The 26,532-nt window shown below is 35.1% G+C and overlaps 1 protein-coding gene and 1 pseudogene across 4 annotated transcripts; both read right to left on the bottom strand.

Annotated features, from left to right (window-relative positions):
• Positions 1-779: 779 nt before the first annotated feature.
• Positions 780-1,944, bottom strand: LOC117916760 (annotated as a pseudogene).
• A 179-nt stretch (positions 1,945-2,123) lies between these two features.
• Positions 2,124-25,715, bottom strand: LOC117916759 (serine/threonine-protein phosphatase 6 regulatory subunit 3-like). 4 transcript variants are annotated; one of them, XM_034832927.1, is made up of 19 exons: positions 25,382-25,715; positions 23,516-23,619; positions 23,209-23,295; positions 23,041-23,116; positions 22,869-22,943; positions 22,717-22,770; positions 21,267-21,326; positions 21,030-21,146; positions 20,132-20,226; positions 19,556-19,761; positions 15,228-15,325; positions 13,736-13,839; positions 13,435-13,621; positions 12,946-13,068; positions 12,308-12,390; positions 9,927-10,068; positions 9,803-9,832; positions 9,524-9,594; positions 2,124-3,231 (listed from the first exon to the last, which is right to left on the bottom strand). In XM_034832927.1, the coding sequence occupies exons 1-19, from the start codon at positions 25,418-25,420 to the stop codon at positions 2,406-2,408; spliced, it is 2,577 nt and encodes an 858-aa protein (XP_034688818.1). In that variant the 5' UTR covers positions 25,421-25,715; the 3' UTR covers positions 2,124-2,405. The 4 variants fall into 4 exon arrangements, with proteins under 4 accessions (XP_034688818.1, XP_034688819.1, XP_034688820.1 ...); XM_034832928.1 differs by having other exon boundaries at positions 2,124-3,228; XM_034832929.1 differs by having other exon boundaries at positions 13,456-13,621.
• Positions 25,716-26,532: the final 817 nt, after the last annotated feature.

Below are 26,532 nucleotides of genomic sequence, written 5' to 3'. Positions count from 1 at the left end.
TAAGACGTGTGAACTTTACATGTCCTTTACTTGGGCTAGGTGTTTTGGCCACACAAGACTAAGAGAGGGTAAAATTAACAGGGTCATGGAGTTACAAACCCCTCAAGAACCCATCCAAAGGGATAGATGAAGTTTGAATGAATAAATAAATAAATATATAAAATTTGAGTATTTAATGCAGCCATGGCACACGAAAGTGAATTTTTGAGGGTGTTGAACCACCTGGAAAGGTCTGGCTCTCTATTAAGGAAGGTTGAAATCAACCCAAATATTTAACAGTAGATCCCAACTTAGAGAAAATACAGATCCATTCTTAATTTTATTTTTGGTTATTTAGGATAAATATTCTCCTGTTTTATTTTCAAGTGGTCCGAAATTTACAGTAAGATTAAGTATCTTTTGTAAGAAGTCTTGTAATAGGATTAACTCATCTGTGGGAAGTCCTATAACTACTTAATTTCTCTTTGATTCTTTACATGGTTACTTTACTTTGACGCTCATATTGTTGGATTGAGGTGTGAGGTTCTGAGGACCCGTGCAAGAAGAAGAGTTCCAAAATTGACACCTTCACAGAAATCCTTTTCATCACTAGGTTCACGAAGATGCCCAATTGTGAGGAATAAGAAACAATGGGAACCTTACATCCATACCATACCATACCCCTAAAGTCATGGAAGCCTCAAGTCTGAGGAATTCATTGATTGATTAAATATTATAGAGCAAATAATCTAACAGTAAGGTCCACTGAAGGGAAGAGAGTTGGAGTGGCAAATTAGAGATGATGCAGAGGCATAAAAGTAACTCAAAGATCATTGATTGGGAAAAAAAAATCAATCTCATGAACACTTGTACAATTTATGAGAAGGTAATAGGACTATGGAACTTTACATGGAGGAGGGACTTAAAAATTAGTTAGTGAGATATATTAGCTGCTTGCAGCTTAACATTCAAGAGGTCCCACACCTACATTATGTTGAGTCCGTGTCAGGAGTATACCAGAGAACCCTTATGGTTGGAACTGGGAGACAGCAAAGCAAGGACATTGCAAGATCAGATGTTAATTCCTGGGACAAACAAGCAATATAAAGTGGTCATATCAGGAAACGCACACATACACAAGCAATCACATCTAGAAACAAGCCAACACTGTCCACTTGACCTTACTTGGGCGTAAACAATCTGGAGCTTCCAACACAAGTATCAACCTCCAAAAAGCTAAAGAAATTATGGAAACATGTGAAACATGCAAAGTAAGGGAGAAGTTGAAAAGAACGGTACCCTAGGGTTTTAGTGGGGGAGACAGAGAAGATACTGATTGTAGTGAGTTGGAGGCCCATGCCATCATGAATCTCCTAGTCCTTGAGAGTGATGTGATCCTTAGAAATGGTGTATCGATTCTGAATCCTAATCTTGTCGGCCCTGGTTCCCGACTGAGCAGCCACCAGGCACCAGCTTCTTCATATCTCCGATTGTGTCGTCCTCGTTGCACTTCACTCGCACCTTCTCCCCCTAGCCTGTCGTTCAACACCACTTCTGTCATCTTCAACCACTGCTTGCCAATGCCTAAAAGGAATTTGATAATTTACTTGGTTCCACCCAAGGGTGATACGGTCACTTCACACTTCCAGTTCCGTCTCCTCGTCCTGTATGTTTAATTCAGTTTATTTGATCTTACACCCCTGTTCCCCTCTTTAATTTAATGCATAATTTCATTGAGGATATATTATTGTTTCAAATCTTACCTCCAATGTTAGACTACTCAAATATTTGTTCAAATCAAATAATTCCGTATCTCATACAAGAAGAAATAGCAAGACCAAGAGAAGCAGGTGGATTCCGTATCTCAGCTTGAACTCAAGGCACTCCATCCACACCCATTACGCACAACATTCATCATGCAAGGGAAGAAGGGCAGCCATTCTTAGTAACAAAGTCATAACATATTTTACATCCAAGCCGTCTGATTGTAAGTTAACCAAAACAACTTTCTATTGCGAATCAATACACCCCAACTTATCAAAACTAATGCCAAATGCCCTGAGGTTGAAGGTCTGAGATCGATAATATAGTTTTCAATCAATCAAGTGCTATAATAGCAAGGCCTGTGTCACAAAACTGAGAAATGAACAAAATTTTGACTCCCATCAGAATAAAATATAAAATATGATGATGCACAGGGTAAACCCCACAAATCCGTAACAGCAAGAAACAAAACCTTGAATAATAAACAACAATCAGAGTAACAATTAATAGCCCATAATAACCATAACCTACCATCCATTCCCCATCTTGAAACAAAAATATACTGTACATATGTCTGCGGAGCTCTTGCCAACCAAAAAATGGGATCTTTGGCTGCAGGGATCTACTACCAGGTTTCAACCCCACCAGGATAAACCCGCTCATCACTCCAAAACAGCAACCTCTGTATCAACCCTCCAGTAGTTTGCATCATTGAACTCCTTCATCCCAGCTCCTCCGTCATCAGAATTCTCCTTTTCTGGCACTTTTGCAATAATGTTCCTCTTCAGTGGCCCTGCCTCCCCAACAATCCCCTCCTTCAGAGCCTGTTCCATTGCCTTCTCAGTACCCTCTAATTCCACGCCTACAAATTCAACATCTTCTTCAAACAAAGACGGGACAGTGGCACCTCTCTGACTTGAACCAGACCCTCCTGACCCTTCACTGCCCGTAGCGGTTGGGGAGCCATTGGGAAGTACCAATTCTCCATGTGATGATGAATTAACATTCAGCACCGCTTCCTCAGCTGGAATAGGATGGGTAACATCAGTGTCTCCATTCTCATCCTCAAATGGATTCAAACTTGACCCACCAACCTGCAAATCCGCTGATTCTCCCCATCCCACCCATTCAGGTAAAGGCCTATCTCCAAACTGGTCGTCATTGTCTGTTGTTTCAAATTGGAAGAAACTCAAATCACCAGAAGCACTTGGCTTCTCATTCTGTGTGTTGATCACTCCATTTATAGAACTATTAAATCCGTTCAGGAAGTCTATGTTAGAACTGGAAGTGCCATTAATTGAATCTTTGCTTTCAGCCAACTCCTCATCCTCTCCAACCACTACCTCATCATCACTACTGCTATTACCACCATTTGTAGTCCCATTCAAGTTGACTTCATCCATCATCTCTGCGGGCGAGGTGCTTACAGGTGTTTCATCAATTCTGTTATCTTGGAATGCAAACCAGTTGGAATTTGTGAACAAACTGCTGCAACAAAGAGAGCATACAAGTATTTGTACATCTTCAAAATGTTCTTTTGTATGTCACAGGAAAAAGAAAAAAGGAAGAGGAAAAGAAAAAAAAACCAAATCAATAAAGGCTATGTTTGGTTCCCAAAAAATTTGAGGAAAAATGTAAGGAAATGAAAATAGAAAGGAAAAATAGAAGAAAATAAATTATATATTTAAAGTCAATAAATTATTTTTATATACTACTTCAAACACATTTCATTTATTTTAACTCTTTTGTATAAAGATTAAGTAATTTCAAAATACATAAGCTTCTTTTTTTTTTCCTTTTTTTTTTGTACTTTTCATAGTAAAACCAAACATGAGAAAACCATTTTCCTTCTTTTTTTTTTTCTTTTCCTTGATACTTTATTGGAACCAAACATAGAATAAGTGCTCAAAACAACAAGCATCACCAATAGAACACGCAGAACCAAAGTGAAGCTCACAAATTTTCAATGAGATAAAATATTGCCACAATATAATGCCAAAACTAGCAAGTGCCACATGTAGATTGGGTTCACTAAATCAAAGCTTGGAAATAGGTGTCATATTTCCATCTTAAACAAATTCCCCTAGAAATCTTTATCATATCACCCACAAAACATGAGTGATGAAAACTAACTATGCTCCTTGGGAACTATACTCTCATTCACCTAATTTTCTTTTATGATAAATTGCAATGATCAGCATATCCTTCATTTAAGCCTAAATAAATAAAATGTCAATTAAACACCTAATTTCAACTATATCTTAAATATTTATCTTCAAAGAAATAATGTGTTTGTAACCTAATAAATTGTTTATTTCTTTTAATCTTTAGTTACTTCATTTGTTTAATATGAATATCACCAGTATTTTTATTATCTATCCTAAATTTTATGGAAGATTATATATTCAAGATAAATTAATATAAATTAAACCATTTCTCATCTTAATCTTCATTTTAAATAATAAAATATCTTCTATCATATATAATCTAATAAATATAAACCATAATTATATTTTATATAGAAGAACATCAAGCATAATCATGTTTTTCAAAAATAACAAAATGTTTATGGGGACCATATGGATTTTAAAATTAACAAAATAATACTTAATAAGTTTCTTCTGTATTTTAAGAACTTCATATTTTAAAATGCATGTATTATAGTTTAAAAATCCATATATCAGATTGAGTTGAAGGAATACTATTGTAGATTAATCATATTAGTTCATTTTTATTTCTAGACTATCCAAATACTTAAAACAAAAATGGATCTTTTATTATTTTAAAACTTATCTTAACCATTTGCAAGGACAGGAATCATCAAATCATTTTTTTGATCAATAAGTATAAGATTGTATTGCAAAGAGGCGCTAAAGAAGCGACCCACCAAATCATAGTAAAAAGGGACTTACCCCCCTACAAAAGGGCCCAAACATCAAAGTACAAGGCAAAACAAAGAAACCTCTCCCTTAACGCATACACACCCAGTCTATAAAACCTATTAAGGTCGAAGGACCATCTTTTATCCATAATTTGGTTTCCGACCACAAAAAATACACAAAAGATACTTTCAGCCTTTGAATGGACAGCCAACAATCCTCAAATGCAATTGAATTTCTAGTCTTCCAAATAACCCAAAACAAGCATAACGGTCCCAATTGTCACGTCACCTTCCTTTTCTTTCCCACAAAAGAACCCCTCCACCCTAAAAGGGTTTCCTTGACCGAACAGGGGAAAACCCACGAAACACCAAAAAAGGAAAGGAACACCATCCATACTTTCCTCGTTTTTTCACAATGGATAAGAAGGTGGTCAATTGTCTCCTCACTCTTATGGCAAAGAAAACATCTATTTGCCATAACCCAACCTCTCTTTTGCAAGCGATCCAAGGTTAGAACTCTCCCCCAAGAAGCCTCCAACGCAAAAAAACTCAATTTGGGCTGCACACAAGAGTTCTAAATAATTTTTGAAGGGAAAAAAGCAAGAGACCCCGGCTGCATGGTCCTATACAAAGATTTCACCGAGAAAGCCCCATCCTTTGATGCCATCCACTTCACCTTATCCTCCTCATCCCCCCTAACCGTCTTCCCCTCCAAGCAACAAAATAGCCTTTCCACTTCTTCCAACTCCCAGTCGTTGAAAGGTCTATTGAAACAAGGGTTCCAAGGATAAATTTCTCAAGAAATATAATTCCTATCTATCTTGGCTATTCTACAAATCAAACAAGGCCAGAAAGTGGATGTTGTAAATCCTATTGCAACCTAGAATCTGCCATCCTTAAGGCTATGTTTGGGTCCGGGAAAATTTGAGGGAAAATGTGAAAGAAATAAAATGGAGAGAAAAAGTAGAAGAAAAAGTGAAGGAAAATAAATAAAAAATATTAAAATCAATAAATTATTTTTACATGCTACTTCGAACTTATTTCATTTATTTTTCCTCTTCTAGGTAATAATTAAATAATTTTAAAATGTATAAATTTTTAATAAATTTTAATTATACTTTGTTTTCTTTCTTATTTTTTCACGATAAAACCACACATAAGAAAATCATTTTCCTTAACATTTTTTTTTCTTTCCTTAGTATTTTCCATTAACCAAACATACCCTAAGGTTTTAAGCTCCCGTTTCCAAATTCATAAAATTGATATAAAAACTAATGGACAAAACGAAACTAGAAAAGAGAAAATTTCAAAACTGTTTTTATTAAGGTTAGGTGCTTACAAGCATAAAAAAGTCAACTTCCAACTCACCAAATAAAGAAGTACAATATTTTGTAGTTTAAGAAGACCAAAAGGCCACTTAAAGAGTGCCAAGGGAAGTATTGTTGATATTCTAACATCACCCTTTTTTCCTACTTCTATTGAAGAATTTCTTAAGCTTTCATTTAGATACACTTCTAAAATTAGAAAATAGTAGTAACTTTTACATAAAATATAAGAACTCTTAGAGACTTACATTGAAAAGGCAATGGTTCCAAAAACTATTTTAAAAAATTGAGGTATCAAAAAAATTTTACTACCTCAAGTTTTAAAATTTTTTAAAGTAATTTTAAAGGCATAAGGTAAATCTATACTTTTTGTAAAAGATGCTCTACTTGTATATCGAAGTTTCTAATTTTAAAAATAAAAAACAGAAAGTGTATCCAAACAGAGACTAAAAGTTTCTTTTCCTCTTCCTTTTTTGTCTTTTAGGTGGTTTGAAAATAAATATAAAATTATAACCATATATATAAAATGGAGTTGGCGTTTTGTTGTGGAGAGGGAAGCCTTTTAGAGGCAAGTTATTTATGGGAAGTACGGGGAGGAAGAGGGTTTATGGCGTTCTTGTGAAGTGAGGGAAAGGTTTGGGGTTGGTTTGTGGAAAGCCATCCAAAGAGAATGGGAGGTGATGGGTGGCAATTTGGCCTTTTTTACGGGTAATGGGAGGAGGATTAGATTTTGGAATGACAGGTGGTGTGGCAACGCTCCTTTGTGCACCACTTTTCCCTCCTTATTTGCTATTTCCTCATCCAAGGAGGCTTGGGCGGAAGATGTTTGGAACCTTTCTGGAGGGGGAGGTTAGGATACCTGTTCCACTAAGAGGTTCAACGATTGGGAGGTGGTGATGTGAAGCATTTCTTTCAAAGATTGCAAGAAAGAAGGGTGTATAGGGATGTCGGGGATCAGGCGGGTATGGACTAAGTCGAAGGATGATAAATTTACAATCAAAATCTCTCTACAAAGCGTTGGAACCGGAAAGGCAAGGGGAATTTCCTTCTAGTGTAATTTGGAACCCATGGGTGTTGCTGAGGGTGGGCTTCTTTGCTTGGGAGGCTACTTGGAATAAGGTCTTAACCTTGGATCAGATTCAAAGGAGACCTTTAGCTAACAGATGTTATTTGTGTCTTTTAAAGGAGAAGTCTCTTGATCACATTCTCTTGCATTGCAAAATGGCAAGGAGTCTCAGACACTTGTTGTTTTCTATGTTTGGGATACTACGAGTGCTTCCGTCTTCAGTTAGAAAGACGTTAAGTTGGCATGAAGCTTTTGTGAGGACAAAGAGGAAAAAGTGCGGCAAGCAACCCCTTTGTGCCTTTTTTGAACAATTTGGAAGGAAAGAAATAGTAGGCCTTTCAAGGATGAAGGACATTTGGTTCAAAAGTGTAAATGTTATTTCCTTTGTAGCCTTTAGGCGTGGGCTAAGGGATTTTTAGTTTCTGGCCCCTCTTCCTTTGTGGATTTTGTAGATTGGTTAGGCTTTGTTTGAGGGGTGCTGTTCTTTTTGGTCCCTTGCTCTTTTTTTAGGCACTTTTAGGCATTCTTTGTATACTTCCTATATACTTTGGAGCGCTTTTTTGGAGTGTCTTGTTTTTAATGTATTGCTATTTACCAATCAAAAAAAAAAAATATATATATATATATATATATATATATATAAATATTTTTTTTATAAGTAAGAAATTGTATTAAAAAAAAGCACAAAAAGAGCGGAAGAGTATACAGGTCAAAAAGATATGTGTAAATATACTAATTGATAATAAAAAGCATATTATATTATTCAAACAAAACTTCATACACTAAACAAGTGAGCAAGTGCAAAAAGCTAAAGACTAATGAGAACCTTAAAGACACTTTTTTATAGGCAAGGACTTTAGACACACTATGAGATTTAATTTATTTCTATTCCACTTTTTGGTCTCTCCTACAACACTTTTTTTATAGGCAAAAGAGAACATATATTAAAAGCACCTAAAGGAGGCATAGCTCAATACACACAAAGTATACAAAAACACCTACTACAACATTTAAGGGCATTTCTCTGATGTTATCCAGCTTGATTGGTAATCGGTGTGTGAACCATCAAAACATTTTGGATAGCCAGGCAAGGAGCATTGATTCAGTTTCATTTTGGAGAAGATGTCTTAACCGCAAGAAGTGAGGAGTTGCTTTATATTGTATATCTCATGCAGTATCATACCAATGTAGAGGTTTTCTTACCATATTGGAGAAGGTTCACTCACCTATTCTTTTGATCAGTTTTTGTAATTTTGGGAAGGATTCATCATCCTTCACAAGTACTCTTAAACCATATCAATGCATATTTTGTTTTTGATTAAAAATAAATAAAAACAAAAAGAAGACTCATGATGGTTCAGCACTAGCCTTATGGATTATTAAAGTTGAAATTAGACTGCAATAAGCTACAGGCTATAGAAACTATATGCTCAAATATATTGTCCGTGAAGAAATGTTTTAAATATTAACAATAACATCCTGCTGATATTACCAACAAAACTGCTTTTGATGGCTTACCCAAGGGCATATGTTTCCTAATTTGCCATATTCATGACTAATGTTCCCAAATTTATGTTCTTGTTCAAAGGTAGTGTAGGATTGAAGTTGGGTTTGAATCAGGCCTGGAGCACTGAATTTTTTTGGTTCTAGTAAGTAGCATTCTAATGAAAAGACACATGTTACCCACCAAAACAGGTTCAACAAGGTACTGAGTCATTTAATAATTTTGTTTTGATAAGTAAACGCACAGAAAAAAAATATATTAGAAGAAAGGGCGCCTTAAGGCTGACCCAAAGCATACAAGGGGTATAAAAGAAGCGCCAAAAAGCAAGAACAAAAAGAAGAGGGGATACCAAAAAATCACCAGCCCTCATCTAGAACCCAACCAATCAAAAAAGCTGATTAAAGGAAGAGTCCTTCATCTACAATCGACTTAGTCCAAAACCAAAAATTACATACAAAAGAATAGGTACTGAATTTTTGTACACACCTACAAAAATAAAGTGGCCATTTTTTGTAAAAATTTGAACTTCTATTTCAGTTTTTCGAAGTTGTTTGCACTTGCATGTCAGCTCAAAGGATCAAAATAGAATTTTAATATTGTTTGTCTCAATCAATAATGCTTTAAATATTTTCTCCCAGAGTTGTCAGGGCAACAAGGATGTTAAAAAACTAATACTTGAGCAAGAAATCTAAAGTTTTCATCAGCCTGGAGTGGTGGCAGTGGACCTAGCACCTTGAGAACTGCAGGAGGGAAACCATGTAGCAGGTCCCACCCAGACCTCATGGATCACAACGTAAACTCTAATAATAAAAGATAAAAAGGGAATTCCCTATTCCAAAAAGAAAACCACAAGCCAGGCAAAGTTTAGGGGGGCCATCATATGGCACCCACTCTCTTGCTAGAAAACAAAAAATTTCCCTTTTAACCAATTGCTCATATGTATTCAGGATCCATATTTTTTCATGCAACAGCTATTATCGTATTGAAATGGCTCAAAAACTAACCTCCCTTGGTCATCACCAAGTCTCAGGGATGAGATCACTACTTCAGCAGATTCATCATCAAAGTAGACATCCTGCATTTTATTAACACATTTTTGTAGGATCAAATCCTATAAATTAAAATATAAAAAGATAAAAGAGACAGAGTTCAAAAGATTTCCATTCTTTTTCTCCTTCACTGCTTATCCATGTTACTCTTTATATAGCCACCCAACAAGTTCTTTTAAATCAACAAGACAACAACGAATTCATTTAGTTAAAAAGAATAACAGAAAGTATTACCTCATCATCTCGATCAAGAGCTCCATGATCCTGATATGATAAGAACCATAATCTAGCATGTTAAAAAGTCCAGGGACAAAAGGAATAAACCTACATAATATGAATGAATAGAAACAACCAATACCTCTTCACCATCCTCATTCCCATATATTTTATATCTAAAAGCCTGGCTTAGATTATTTGCTAGAGCTGCTACGTCATAATCTCTGTCATGAAGGTCATCCTCATCACTATCCCTTGTCCTGTCTTGCAGAGCAGTTGGGCGGCTGCACATACCAAAGACAACATTTTTATGATCATTAACAGGAGTATGATGATAAAGGAAAACAAGGAGAAACTAAGGTTGAAGGAACAAATGAGGAAATAAAAGGTTAGTCTAAGAAGCCAAGGGGAAAACACAGTAGGACTACCTGCATTGTGTTTGATTTGGAGGATAGTTCATCTTTTTCCTTCAATTCTTTTTATTTCTTATATAACATTTTTTGGTTCATGTAAGAACTTGAACCTGAAACCCCCCACATCGCCACCCCAACCCCTTTTTTTATAGGCAAAGATCAAATCTACTAAAAGAACCAAACAAAAGACCGCATGAAAGTATACAAGGTGTATATAAACACACCAAAAGGTCATGCAAAGCAAAGAGACACAAAAAACAATACCTTCTCCCTACTTAGAGCTCAGCCAATCAATGAAGTCCACCGTGAACGTGAACATTGAGTGAGATCACCTATGTACACTAACCCATCCTAAGAAATTATACATAAAGAAATGTTTGACTGCTTGATCAGCATTTTCCATGCTTTCAAAAGCTCTAATATTTCTCTTTTTTCAAATGGTCCAAAATAAACACATGGGAACCGCTCTCTAAGCTTTCTTTCTTTTCTTCCTAATAAAAGATCCAATGTCAATCCAAATGAATGCTTGTAACTGAGGAAGGCATCACCCACATTATTCCAAATAGGACATAAATGAGTTGCCACAAGATAACTTGCCTTTGGGCAATGAAAAAGGATGTGATCCATCATTTCTTCTTCTTCTTCTTTGCAAGATAACAACTGTTCATCATCTTCTATCCCCTCCTTTTTAGTTGCTCCAACGTAAAAATTCTTCCCTATGCTACTTCCACAAAAAAAAAAAAAAAAAAAAAATACACCCTTAACAAAACCCAAGAGTTCCAAACCATGCTCGAAGGGAAAACCTTCATTCTTCAATTTTTTTCTTTTTGGATAAGAAACAACAAAGTATATATTTATTAAGGAATAAAAGGTACAAAGGAAGGATGAGAAATCCTCCCAAAAACAAAAAACAAAACAAATGGCATCTCCAAAATACTAAAAAAACCTATACTTCTTAAGGTAATTACACAAAACACCTCTCCTTACTAGCCCACACCTTTGGACCTACACACCAACACCCAATCAAGTTGGATCACATTAAGGGGAATGCCCTTGAAAGTTGTGGTGCAAGATACCCAAAAGGAAGCAAGGAAATGAATAGTATCCCAAGGAACCTCTGAAGTCCTTGCCTTATCCTCAAAAATTCTAGCATTTTGCCATAGTACCAATCCTCTTCTGGAGTTTCCCAATCCCTTATGTGCAATGATCATCATCTCACAACTACTCCCACGAGGAACCCAGTCCAGCTTAGCCAAACCTCCATTCTTCCTTTGGACAAAGAGGAGGAGAGGAATTTAACTGAGAAATTCTCTTCAAACTCAACAATGGTATGTGGTCCTCTACTTCCCTACTAATAGCCTGACCCTGCAGTCTCCTAAAGAAAGCCTCGTGCATCTATATCAGTGGCTATAGAAAACAAAGCTGTCCAGTTAGACCATTGAAGAGGCTGGATTGATCCAACCATCAAGATCAGAACATAAAACCATTCATTTGTATTTATTTCAAGAAAAGAAAGCCAAACCAGTACTCGCTAACTTCACACTTTTACTATATTGAAGCTTTTAGTATTTATTTCTCTATCTAACCAGACCCAAGTCAACCAAGAGAAATCATTATCCAACCAATTGCTGTGACCCAACCATCAAAACACAGAGATGGCTTGGATGGATATGAGAATGATGACGTTACCAAATGAAATTAAAGTTAAAGACAATGAAATCATAAAAGATAATAACAATGCTCATAAACATAAAATGACTGAATTAAAAGAGGTTCCATGCAATCTGAAGCATTTAAATGTCTTTACCTAGTAAATGTCAATCTGAAAAAGAGGTTCCACACAACAAAACTAAAACAACTCCCTTACCTTTTCCTAACCAGTCCCAAAAAAAAGACCCTGGTCTTTTAATCCCCTTTAGTTGAAGGAGAATCCATCTGGAATCTCATGGCTGAAAGATTCTCTCCCAGAATCAAGTCATGAACTTGACCACAATTATTAATATATTTTTGCAGTCAATAACATTGAATATATGTTTCTACAAACTGTCACCTTAATCACATTTTCCTCTAATATACAATATACAGGATAAAGATAAGACATGGCGCATACCCACAAGCCCATCGATAAACATTTTCAACAGCATTGCGCTCCTGTAGGACAGTAGTTTGCCACTCATTCCATTCACTATTTTCCTGGAGAGAATAAATGGATCAAAGTTGTATTAATAAAACTATGTTAAAGATCAAAGTCAGACAATTACTTTCCAACTCCCACAAGCACATGCTTAATTTGACAAGAATAAAAATTAATTTCAAATTCAAAATCTTGCCAATGACAAATAGAAAATATGCAGTAAGACAGAGTGCAAACAGCTCAGATGGACTTCTAATTTGCCAGCACACAAGAACATAACAAATTCTGGGCTATGGAATCAAAAGCAGGCAATCTATCATCCATCTCTTGCAAATGACTGTAGGGAAATAAGGACTTGAATGATAGCACTGTTAGGGATGAGCTAGGTGGCTCTGTAGTTTTTCTCCCAGTGGTCTGAAAAGGAAGACTGCTTTAAAGCACAAATTCTAGTGATCTAGACAATTTTAACTAAGAAATCCTGAAATTTCATATGCTACTTGAAATTCAAACAAGTACCTAAACTTTCAGAAATACGAGTACCATGCATTTGTTAATACCCGTTCTCAAAGTCAAAGAGAAAAATCACAGTATAATTTTTCCAGCTTATTGCCAACCTGGAGAAAGGCTTGAATGCGACTGTTGCTGCTTCCCAACTGACCAAGCTTATTAGAAATCCTTGTAATGTGTCCAAGGTTTCCTGCCCGTGGTGCATTTCTTCCAGCAGCAGGTATAGTGGGCTGCATGATCAATATAATTTCATTTTATCCCAGTTTTTTAGTTTAATCAGTGATAAAAAGATAACAGATAATTGAATAATGAACTTGAAAGATGCCCTAAAAGAAATCAAAATTGGTTATAAAAAAATTCTTCATTTCAGTGTAGCCGAAGAAGTGACTTGAAGTTGGTTGTAATAGCCACATACAGAATGTCAAGCATCTTGGTCCCTTTTTAATTTTGGGGAACATTTCTTTTCCAGGGATATTTCCTGTCTCAAGTTCTTGACCCTTAACTTCCAAAAGATTTACTGAGATAAAGGGAATAGATTTGTGACAAAGTGGCATACACTATCTTACAATAACATACACCAAAGCATGAGCATCTACCTGATTAATGCATCTAGCTACCTGATTAAGATTGCCAGAAATAATGGGATGTTTATCCGATTGAAGAATTTTCCCAATCAAATCACATTCTCGGAAAAGATGATCGACAATGATAGTATTTTTGCTTTCCAAGCATGACAATATAATGCTTTCTACATGATGGTGCAAGGAGTTATTGTATGGGTACCTGCATGAATTTAAACCAAATAAATTTCTGGAAATTGATCATATTTAACCAAAATCACAACAATGAAAAGTCAATCATTCATTCAGAAGTCACAAAGTGAAGAAAAAATCTTACTCAAAGAAGAGATCGAGGACTCGTTGAATGGTCCCAGAGCTGACTAATTCCTTCTCTGCAATTTCATTGCCAGTTCGCAATAGTACTGCAATGAACTCCACAATCTAAAATCATAGCAGAACCATGTAAGGAAAACAAGATTAGAAGGTGATCAACAACTTTCTTTCAGTGAAAACCAAATTTGAAAGAATTATTCCTGCAAACACTGAACCTACTTTGAGACAATCATGAAAAACTAAAAAAGCTGAAAAACTAAAAAAAAGCTTTATAATGGGCCACAGAAACACAACTTCGAGTTCCTCTCACCCATGTACTCTTGTCACCATCTGTTCCAAATACAAGAGCTTGGTCATTGTCTTCCACCGGCTTATTTTTGGTAAAGTCTTTTGCTATTAGCCTTGCCCAATCCTACAGACACAATTCCTTTCTCCATAGCTAAATTTCTATGGAAATCTAAAGTCCCATCTAAGGTCCAACCCTTTGCTTGGTTAGTGGCACATAAGAAGATGAACACTAATGACATGCTACAACAAAGCTATTCGGATTAGCTAGTTTGGATTGGATTCCTCCTAGGAGCATATGAGATATGATGACCATCTCATATAGGGTATGGGGAGCTCCATCAAAGGCAAAGCCCTGTGGCAAATCACTTGTCTTTTTTTAATATGGTTTGTAAGAAGGGAAAGAAATGCTAGGATTTTCAAGGACAAGTGAAGGACTCTAAAGACAATTTGGGATCTAATTCATTTCTATTCACCTTTTTGGGCCTCTTGTACCACAGCATTCAAGGGCATCACTCTCAATATTATTCAACTCGACTGGCATTCAATGTGTAAGCCATAAGGATTTGAATAATAAGGAGAGAAGATTTGCACTGATCCTCTCTGATCAAGATGCTGTTATGCACCATGGTTGTTAAGATGATTATTCAATTGAGAGGTTTTGTACTGATTTTTCTCCTTGGTTCCACATCGATGTATAGGTCTTCTTAGTGTACTAGAGTAGGTCTTTCTTTCTTTTTTGTTTAACTTTCGTAAATCTGGGGAGGATTTCACATGCTTCTCATGTATTTGCTTTGTCCATTTTAATACATTTTTGTTTCCAATCAAATAAAAATAAAAAATAAAAAATGAAAAAACATTGAATTCTGCTGGTCTAAATTCAGTAAGTTTAAAAGACAGGATTAGAGCAACTTTGTCTTGCATGTCTTATTTATGGTCAAATAGCATGTTTAGTTCCAAAAATAAGATAGACTGAAGGAACTCTGAAGCAATCTGTGAACATATAATGTGGTCTAGGGACATAAAAACCAACTCTGTTGTTCCAAATTTATCAGTTTTACAAGATGGTCTCAATAAACATTTATGTAAATATCTTATTCATGATAAAATTCTCTGCAAATTGGTTAATTTCAGATCAAAGCAATTCTATAAATGTTGGCACAAAAAAAATAAATTCATGAAAGGAAGCCATCTCTGTCAGATAATCCAACCTTCAGCCGATGCTTCCCAAGAGGTGGTCTCAGTTCACCATACGTTGTGGGTAAAACTTTCTCATCAGATGACACATTCAAAAGCATAAGCAAATCACCTGCACCAGAAGATTCAAAGTTCTTATAGCAATTGCTGTCAAAGAATAATTTCAGATATAAATTACCAGTCCCAAAGTAAGAATTGCATATAAAGGGTTTTCCATCTGGTATTTTTTTTTTTTTTTTGATAGATAATCACAAATATATTAAAGGGCAAAGGCCACAAAGCATACAAGGAGTATACAAATCAGTCTAAAACAAGAACACAAAAAACAAGCACCCTCACCCACCCTTAAGTGCCGCTAGCCACTCCAAAAAGCCTAAGAGCGAAGAGGACTCCTCTCCAATATACACCCTAGCCCCAACTCCACAAGGTACATACAAAAGAATTTTTGAGTTTCTGTATATCTAAAAAACTCCCCCTAAAAGTTAATCTATTCATCTCCTTCCATACCGTCCAAAAAATACACAACGGGATGGAATTCCAAATCTTTTTCCTTTTTTTCCTCACAAAAGAGCCCCTCCAACTGAATAACGCCTCTTTAACTAACTCTGGGAACACCCACTGAACCCCAACAAGGGCAAGGACGATCTCCCAAAGGGCCCTTACCACTATACAATGTAAAAGAATGTGATTTACATTTTCTTCTTCACAACCACACAAAAAACAGCGGTTAGGGAGCTTCCATCCCCGCTTTTGAAGCCTATCCAAGGTGAGAATCTTCCCCCACGCAGCTTCCCATGCAAAAAAGGCCGCTTTGGTTGGGACCTTGTCCACCCAAATGCATTTAGTCGGAAAGGCGCATGCATTGGGAACAGCCAGCACATTGTAGGCATCCTTAACCCCATATTTGCCATGACCCCCACCTTTCCATAGCACTGAGTCCTCCTTTGAAGATATCCTAAAGTCCCTAAGCATATTAAGCAATCCTCTAATCAAGTCCAGCTCCCAATCATTAAAATCTCTATGAAATCTAAGATTCCAACCTCCTTGACCAAGGCTTGGGTCCCACATCTCATTAACCGTTGCATTCCTGTGACCAACTATACTAATCTTCAAGAATGAGAATGGAGGGTTATGTTAGAAAGAGTTATGGTGGGGTATGAGACTCCTAAACCTCTCCCAGCTATCTAATGTAATGAATCAGATTATCACCACTGTCACTTTAAAAAATCAGATGCATTCTCCATATTTGCAAGGTAGCATCAAGTCTCGAACTTTAAACACATTGGAATAATTGGCCAAGAAGGGATAAATCAATGCATAAAGGAGTAGATTGGATTTGACTTTCCTATTCTTTTTTACATAGGAAAAAGACATCTCACTAAATCATAAAAAGAAATAATGGTCGCAGGAAGAATATTCTTCCAGGAATAATAGAAGAAAGGAATTGCATGCATCACTATATTGTGGGTTGTGTGGAAAGAGAGAAATACTAGGATCTTTGAGGAAAAGCACAGAACAGAAGGGATGTTATAGGATCTTATTCATTTCTACACCTCTTTTTGGGCTTCTTGTACTGTCACTTTTAGAGGAATTCCACTTTGTCATTCTACTTAGTTGGCTTTCAGTTGGTAATTCGAAAGGGGTAGATAATGTTTAAGAGAGTTTGATTTTGGTTTTTGAGATATATTGTGTACATGCTTATATCAGTACTTCTCCTAGTACAATGGAGGAGTTTAGTCTTACTTTGATCAAGTTTTGTACTTTGTGGAAAGGACCTCTCATCCTTCTCTTCAACTTTACTATTATCAATATATATTTTGTTTTTGATAAAAAAAAAAAAAATAGAAGAAAGGAATTGAGACAAAAGATTTCAGCACATTTAACTTTAATCTATTCTCCTTGCCAGACCATTTAGACCAACTTTGCATAGGCATGAGTTGTAGAAAAGCTACATAGCACTAAAAACTCCTTTATGAGGAATCTGACAGACACTCTTTAGATGTGTCCGTGATTCAAAAAAAAACTTACATTATACACATTAGTCAAACCTATAGCTGGCATGTAAGATTTTTTTATGGATATAGCTAGCATATAAGATATGACCATGCATGGATTTGGGTTTGGGTGTCAGGTAAGGGTATGCACCTAGATGTACAATTCTTTATACCTACAAATTTTAGGATACATAATCTCAATAACAGATATAGACACATGAATATGGCATATAAGAAAAAAGAAAGAAAAATGAATTAAATATTAATAAAAACAAAGAACCTGTTAATAAGAACTCGTTTATCTCTATCTTTTATTAATTTTTCAAAAAAAAAAATCACTTCCAGCAAGACACTTTTTTTCAATATAATTGTGTACTTAGAAAGTTGAAAGTAAAAAAATTAATCAATCAAAATCAAATAGCTAGATCTAAAGCAAAGGAGTATCTGATAGGGATCTCATATCAGCACTCACAGCATGCCATGTTTGACACAGATACGATGGGTGAAGTTGAAGGGTCTGTGTTATCATAGCATATGACCATGACTATGTCCCATGTCCCTGCAAGTGTGCTACATAGTTAGAAATGTGTAGTGGACTTGCCTCTTTGTGTACCTATCAATGGGTGGGGGTTAAAAGGTGAGGGAGGGGCAATTTCCTTCAAAGAAGAGGACTTAACCCTTACAGGGAATTCTCCAACGTTCTTGTATGTTTGTCATCTCCATTCCATGCTCCAGCTTATGTTCCCAGTGACTGAAAAACTTCAGTTTTGTTGTGATTTCTTTTCCTTTGACATTGTACTGTTTGCTTGACTGTGTTAGAAGGGCAGCCATCCACTCTTTTGTACTATGACATTCATTTTCTATAAAATAAAAGCTGTTTGTTTCTGATTGAAAGAAAGTTGTTTGTTTCTGATTAGAAAATACAACTGATACGAACAGTCAATTAATACAATAGTCAATGACTGAAAAGATGTGCAATAAGTCATTAGACTCGCAAATGATACAACCTTGAAAAAAAATGTCAATATTGAGAACCGTCAAGTGAGGTTCAACCATATATCACCTGAAATCTATCTACATATAAAATAGCTCATAAATTTTATGCGAGATAAATGAAAAAAATAGAATTTGGTAAATTATATGAAAATAAAACAAAATAAGAAACCAAGATCATTATTTAAACATGTAAAATGAAAAAAACAAGAAACCTTTTAGCACATACTGAATACCAAGATAAGGAACTATTATCAAATTTTAAAGATATAGATATCCTGATATTTCTTTTTTTTTTTTTTTTTTTTTTTTTTTTTTTTTTATCAGACCTGATATTTCTTTTCTATATAGATGAAAGAAAACAACAAAGATTCAATATCATAAGGCATCTCCATTTCACATCAACAAAAATTTGATGGTCAGATGAAGGTGGGTTTTTTTGCTTGGGAGGCTACTTGGGCAAAGGTTTTAACCTTAGATCATTTAAAGAGGAGAGGATTGTCCTTAACAAACAAATGTTTCCATTGTTAGGTAGAGGAAGAGTTTATTGATCACATCCTTATCCACTGCATCAAGACAAGGGTATTGTGGCATCTATTGTTTTCCCTTTTTGATGTGTACTGAGTGCTTCCCAATTCACTTAGAGAGACACTATTAGGTTGACATGGCTCTCTTGTGGGTAAAAAGCGGAAATAAGGCATGGCGGACTGCTCCCTTATGTTTATTCTAGATGATCTGGAAGGAAAGAAACAGTAGATCATTTGAGAATGAGGAGCATTTTGTTCAAAGACTAAAACATTCCTTTCTTTGTAATCTTTGAGCTTGGTCTAAGTTGTTTTTAGCTTCTAGTCCCTCATCTGTAGTAGATTTGGTGGACTGATTGGGCTCATATTGAGGAGGGCACTATTTTTTGTTACCCCTCTTTTTTTCTCCTTTTTTTTTTTTTTTTTGAGTTGCCATGGGGCGTCCATTTTATACTACCTGTGTAGGTGCTTCGTTGGCATCTCTTATTTAAAATATTCTCTTGCTTTACTCATCCCAAAAAAAAAAATACAAATAGATGGTCCACTGCAGTGTGTAAGAGTTCTGTGGCATTATCACCAGCACCTCATGTGTAGCTTAATTGGTAGATGCCTTTATTTCCAACCCAGAAGTCTCAGGTTTGAGTTCCCAGGCTTACTTGATTCACGGTTCTAGCGGGAGAGGTTATGTGATAGCTACAAGGCACAAGTATAAATGCATATGCTATTTCCACAAAATTCATATTTGACATGACTGACAAAAAAATCCAAAAGAAGAAATAACTACTTCAATGTGATGGGACAAATCTATGACAACATATATTCCATTCTTACCAAGTTTAGGCAGCATTGCGCCAACAGTCTCAGGGTTGACGGGGATGTGTGACTCATACATGTGCTGACTCCGGATAGACTGAATGAACGGAGAAGAAACTGTTCTTTTCGGATCCAACAAAGAAATACAAACAGACAATGAGTGGACAAGGCCAGATTTTGAATGTGAATCTTCCAATGCATGATCAAATATCCTTCCAACAAAACTGCAGAAAACACACACACTTAGAGAAGAATATATACATATTTTTTATAAGTAAAGAAAAGTAATTTTATTAAAAAGAGGCGCTAAAATAGTGGCCCATGAAATACAAGAAAGATACACTTAGAGAAGAATATATATTTTATATTAAAACAAAAGGTAGTCCATCATTGCTCCATATTTGCATCATCCACTTAATCATGTGTCTTCATGCATAACTGAAGATATCATAATTTAAAGTAGAAGAGGCAAAAGTGGATGGGATATAGAACTATCCTAAAACAAGTGACAAAGCAATACTAGTTTACATGGGAAAGGGAGGAGAGACAAAGAGGGCAAAAAAAAGGTACACAAGCACACAAGATGCTTCAAACCTTGGGCTGGAAAGTTTTGTAGCAAGAGCTGATGGAGCATTTCGAGTTATAGCACACAGTGTTTCTGCTGCATTAGCATGAACTTCGGGAGGGCTCTGATCCATTAAAAAAGAAACTTGTCAAGTAATTTTATTGTAAAATATCCAGACCTGAGGAACCAAAAACTAATTTACTTTCTTTCAAAACTCATTTTTAGCAAGCCTTCCAACCTCAAGTGACAAAAACCCAATAAAGGCAACAAAATGTACCCTCATGATCACATCTACATGCTAGAAAATGACTTTAAAAAATATTTTCCCAAACATTCCGGAAGGCTGTCCAACTGATTATGTTTCAAATTCTGCTGGCCAGCATAGGGGAAAGCAGCTCATAACTAATTTCAAAATTTTGGGAGTTCTCTTCACTGATCTCAGACTCATTATATGGTATTGGTATACTAGATAATTGTTTTTTTCCCAAAAAGATCCGATTCATCTTCTGGCCATCCAGATTGAAGATACAAATCCAAATAGGCACAAACAAAGCAAGTTATAAAAGCTCTGTACGGAAATACACAAAGATACTTCCTCTCCCAGGGTGGACAAAAATTAAGAATATTTGAAATTTACACATAACAATGTCAAAATTCATCAAACATCAAAATGGGTTCACATCTGAAGATAACAAATATTCAAGCATATGAATAATTAAACATGTAGAAAACTAGCTACAATGCAAACAGAAAAATATAGATGGCCATGGAGAACTCCTTCTCCAGCAAGTAACCATAATTTTTTTTCCTTTTCTGATAGACAAATAAAGATGTATAAAAAGGCCCTAAATAAAGGGCCCAACAAGTATTCTTTATTTTTCAAAGAAAGGTTTACAAATATAAACTCATAATGCAATTTTTACTTACAGATGGACTCAATTTATCCACAATCATTTCTAGTAAGTTGCTCTCAGCTAACCATTGCATCACATCCATAAAATCGGGATACACATGATCATCGGCTCCTACAAGCCGAACCAAAACCTGCATTGAGTGATAATCAAGAAACAAATTAACCATATATATATATATATATATATCATATCCAAGATCTTGCAATAGAGAGACTACCGCTTAAAACAACAGTTAATCTTAGTTACTGACCTCCATGATGGATGTAATTCCTATCAAATCAACCAGTTGGCGGAAAACATTCTGATGAGCCTGTGGAAAACCAACTAGATTATAAATAAAAGTAGTTTTAGAAAGGAAATGAGGAGTGAAACCAGTAAATTATCCATTGTGTGCCTATTGAACATTAACAAGCTAGTTTGGAATAAATTTCTGTGTTAACAATGCAAGAAGTACTACACTAAAAGCACAAAGCACTATTTCTAGAATTTAAAGATTGGTGACAAATGGATTTTGTTTAGAGAAGATTATGTCAGAAAAACAAATTTTGGCTAGTGGTGAAATAGATTTAACTATCCACCTCCCTTTCCAAGCCATCTATAAGATGTTAAGGACTGTCAATATTGATGAGCCATGACTTCACCATAAGTAAAGGTGTATGTAGGCATGAAAGAAGAAAGAAAAAGAAGAATCGGTCTTAGGACATCTCACATCGTGGCTGATTAAGAGCCAAAACCCAACCATCCATTCCATTACTCCCAGCTCTTTCCATATTAATTATGACGTTATGACCATCAATTAATAGAATCCGCATTTCAAGTAAAACATTATTACTCTTATAGGGAATAGTTTTGCTTCGTTTTCTAGGTATTACAGTACAAAGTGGCTCGATGGGCTCCAAATCAAGTTGCTCCATATAACGATATGGAGTTTTCAGTAGGAGGAAAAAAAATACCCAGTGCAAAAAAGAATTTTCCAAATCTGGAAGGGCATCAAGTGGCTAAGATTTAGTTCCCCTCATTCTTGACAACCTGAGATGAGTTAGCATTGTATGACTCTTAATAGAGGAGTCTTGGATCCAAAATATTTGTTGTCATTGTTAGTGGATCCACTCTATCAATATTTCATGGCTACTCAGCAAACCTTGTTCCCCTTCATGCTGTGACAGAAGTGTAATTCTTTTACGTACACAATAAAGAGACAAAAGAATACTTCCATTTGCACAAGATTCAATTTTCATACATACTAATTCTTGTCTTTTATTAGGGTTAAAGTGTGAGATATCAGAGGAGGAGAATATCTCACTTAACAAACCAATTAAAGTTGGCTCAAACTGGGGGGCAGCAGGGGGTGGGGTTTGGTAAGGGGGGGGCATCTCTTTCTTTTATAATGGATTGGGGACTGATTCTTTTTACTAATGTTTTATATAGAGAATGTGGTTGAATTATGCCTAAATGTCATTGTTATGACTTCTTTTGATGCACAAATGTTTGGATTTTTCCCTATTTCTTAAGGCATCCCCATATATTTCACATATTAAATCAATCTTGATTATATAAGCTATAATTGCATACTAATCTTTGTCAGTGTGTGTTTCTAGTTTATCACATATATGTATCTGTAAATACACACACACACATACAAACAAAAAAAGCAAATGTTGAGCGTTTAAAATTAGAATTAAGTAGAATAATTTACTTACTTGAACATAATTCATAAGAGAGACAGTCCTCCGTAGCATAAGGCACACAACAACCTAGAATACAGCCAAAAGTTACATCGAGGAAATGGTTTAACCAAAAGCCAATCATGCAGATAAACCAAAATTACAATATCTTCAATGCATACAACAACCTTGCTGAAATATCCGGCAAGCAAGGTGCTATGAGGACGGTTTGGTTCCAGGAAAGAGAAAAGTAAGTCCATTAGCTGCAATTGTTCAATAAGCATATGAAATTAGAATTTGCCACATCAACTTTCACAACTATAGATAATATGTGATCTTATTGGATAACAAAGCCAGTACCTCATCTTCCTCCACTAAAGTCTTAAAAATAACATCAATTTCACAAGTAAATATCTCACAGGCAATAAATGGGAACCTAAACCATGAAACAAGAACAACATTAGAAGAATTTTGAAAGAAAATTGATTGTAAAAATTATTTGCTCTGTGTAAAGTCAGAATGAAGTACTTGAACGCTCTTTTGTTTTCAGTATCCTCAGGAGGTTCTTCAACAATATACCGCAGTAACAGCTCCACCTGGGCTCTGTCTCGTAGACTGAAAATAGAAAATTTTAATATTACTTTTCAGGATTGGTTTCTATCTATTCTACATACAATCTACAGTCACATGATATACATTGACTACCAATCAAGTACATGTGAAAAATTTGGTAGCAGGAAACATGTAACATGCAGCAATGAATACATGAAGAAGATAGAAATTGTTCAAAATGGGACAAAAGCAAGCTGAAAATGACAAGGAAAAGATGAATTACAAATTAATGAGGCGACTATTCAAAGCTTTGCATTCTTGGATTATTTCTTCTTCATCCAGAAGCTCTTCCAAAGTGAAATTTTCCTTGTCTAATACTGACTCCACCTAAAGAGAATAAGAAAAAAATTAAGAATAAAACAGAAGGGCATAATAATAAAAGGTTAGGTCAGAACAAAAAAAAAAGCAAGTAAGAAATCCAAGATTTAATAATCTTTCAACTTTTTTCCATAAAGTAAAAATGCAATCACGAATCACAACATTTTAAAGCATAAGAGATGCTTATAATTATCAAAACAACTTAGCATGGTATTGATAAGATGCATAACCTGAAAAGCACTAACAGATTACTCTCAATCAAGTTCAAGAAACTCCAAATTCAAACTCAGAAAGCAGCTGATATATATTACCAACTAGACCTCGTGTTAAAAACATAAAAATAAATAAATATAGCTTATAATTCAGGAAAAGACCTCACACAATGATTTAGAAAATACCAGATCCCTACCAACTCAAGCAAATTGTTGATAGAACTCCAAAATGGCACTTTCTCCCCATTCCCCCTCATTCAGGAAATTCAAGAAAATGTCAGGATAGCAAACATTCTCTGGATTCGTCTTAGAGTCAGCTGTAGAGCTGATAATTGAACTACAATAAACATTTTCTATCTCCCACTCACATGAATGCATACCATTGACGTAGATCAAGAAATCGAATTTCACTTATTTGTGAATATATATAAGTTGGTAAAACCATTAATCAATGTGGATGAACCACTCACATATTCTACTGAATTATATGTATCTGCGGGACTAATAAAATTTTGATATAAATAAATAGCATTCTTTTCAAATCGGTGAAACTCTTTCAGTCTTGCTACCATTTTCCTGTTAGGAAGTCACCCTTGGAGACAATTTTTATTGGAACATTCCTCTAAAGAATTCCACGGTAACTTCTATAGTAAATGGACTGCAAAGAACTGTGATTAAGCAAATATTGTGTATTAGGGGAGAAACCATCTGAATACAAAAGAACAAAAGAATAATTTCCATTGCTAAGAAAAAGTGGGAAAACAAATGAAATTAAAATTCTATTATAGTTTTTACTGTCAAAGACTGTGAGAATGCTAAAACAACCTATCGACTGAGATAGGCATAACAATATGATCAGCTGAGTTGAGTCTAGCATTTTCCAGAGATGCCAAAACAGGAACAACCTTTTGAAAAAGGGAAAGTTAATTTTCTTTTCTTTTCTCCCACTTTCTCAGAACCATGCTTTGAGAAGGAACAAATCAGTCTTTCCCAATCTAATCACATTTATATCAATTAAACCCCACCTCCGTAAAGCGAATCAAAGACCCCCAAAGCAAACCCCCTTTTTAATTGCTGGAAAAAATTCAAGAGAAAAAACAGTAGCTGATTTAAATAACCCAAGCACAATTCACGAACATTTCTCACACTTAGCATATCATCGTCAAAACACATTTACAAACTAACTTTCCCTTCAGAAAAAATTAAAAGAAAAAAAAATTATGGCAAAGACTTTGGATTATCAACTCGAATACACCGTCGACAAATTAAGGAACCAAAGCCAGTGCACCACCTTGATCCACCAAAACCAAATCACACAGAACAGAACAGCAGGAGCAGCAAAATAACACAACACAACAATTCAACGAATGAAAACGTGGATAACTGCCATTTTCAGTACAAAAATCAAACAAAAACCCGCAACAATACATTCCACTCCACTGAATTGAAGAAAACAACAGCCTCAATAGTCAATACAAAACAAGCCCATTTCCGGCATCAAAGCTCGCTAAAAACGAGGAAAAAGAAGAAGAACGGAAATTGGGCGAAGAAACACTCACAGGAGAGGAGGTAGAGAGAGCCGTGAGTTTCCAAAACATGACGAAAAGAGACAAAACCGACAAATACAGTAGAGAAAGAAGACGGAGCTGCGCAGATCTGCAAACCCTAGTGGAATTTGGAATCAAGGTGTGGATGAGAGGCGGAGAGAAGTGGAGTTCGAAGAAAAGAGCAGCAGCAGCTACTGCGAGGTGTATGGTGCTGGAAACCCTAATTTTCTGAGATCGAAGGCGAGCGAGGCCGTAGAGATCGAGAGAGGAGAGAGAGAGGAGAGAGAAAGGGCTTCAAAAAAATCGCAGCTGAAAAATGAAGGCTAATGATGTGGGTTGGGGGCGCAAAAGTACAAATGTGGTCCGGAATTCACAAACTAAATTTCTAAAAACGTTCGTTTCGTATTGTTAAAGCCCTCGCTTAAAATTCAATATTTTTATAACAAAAACCGAGGACCAGTTTGGTCATTATCTTCAAAAATAATAAAAATATGATGTTTTCGTTCTTTTCATTTGTTTTCTAATTATTGTTTTAAAAAATAATTAAAAATAAAACATTATATATAAAAATTAAAATAAAAAAGCAGACTAAAAACATTTCAAGTACCTAAAGAGATATTTGTTCTATAAAACATTAAAAAAATTATTTGATTCTCAAAAATTGTTTTTCAAAACTATTTTTAAAACGATTATCAAACTAAGTCTAGGACTATTAAAAATATTTTTTTATTATTTAAAAAAAATAGGAAAACTTGTTTAGCAATCAAATAATAAAATAAAATTTTTTATCTTAAAATAAAAAATATGATATTGTAGAGAAAATCTTTTAATTTTTTAATTATGTTTTAAAAAATAATTATACAAATATGAAAATAGATAAAAATAAAACACCATAAATAAAAGTTATTTTTAAAACCTATTTGAAAAATATAAAAATAGGTTAAAGACGTTTCATGTTTTTAAACCAACATTTGTTTTACAAAACATCCTAAAATAATTTTCAAAAATTGTTTTTCAAAACTATTTTTGAAAATAGTTACCAAATAATGTCTAATCCTCTTATTTTTAATTTATCCCAAAATGTTAAAATACAACGTGATTGGTAATTGTTTTCAGAAACAGTTTTAAAAAATAATTTTTAAACATATTTTTTAAATTTTGTT

Source organism: Vitis riparia, chromosome 6 (assembly GCF_004353265.1).
Source record: "Vitis riparia cultivar Riparia Gloire de Montpellier isolate 1030 chromosome 6, EGFV_Vit.rip_1.0, whole genome shotgun sequence".
Classification (NCBI taxonomy): domain Eukaryota; kingdom Viridiplantae; phylum Streptophyta; class Magnoliopsida; order Vitales; family Vitaceae; genus Vitis; species Vitis riparia.
The sequence above is the reverse complement of the archived record's forward strand: the minus strand, read 5'-3'. Positions and strand labels throughout refer to the sequence as shown.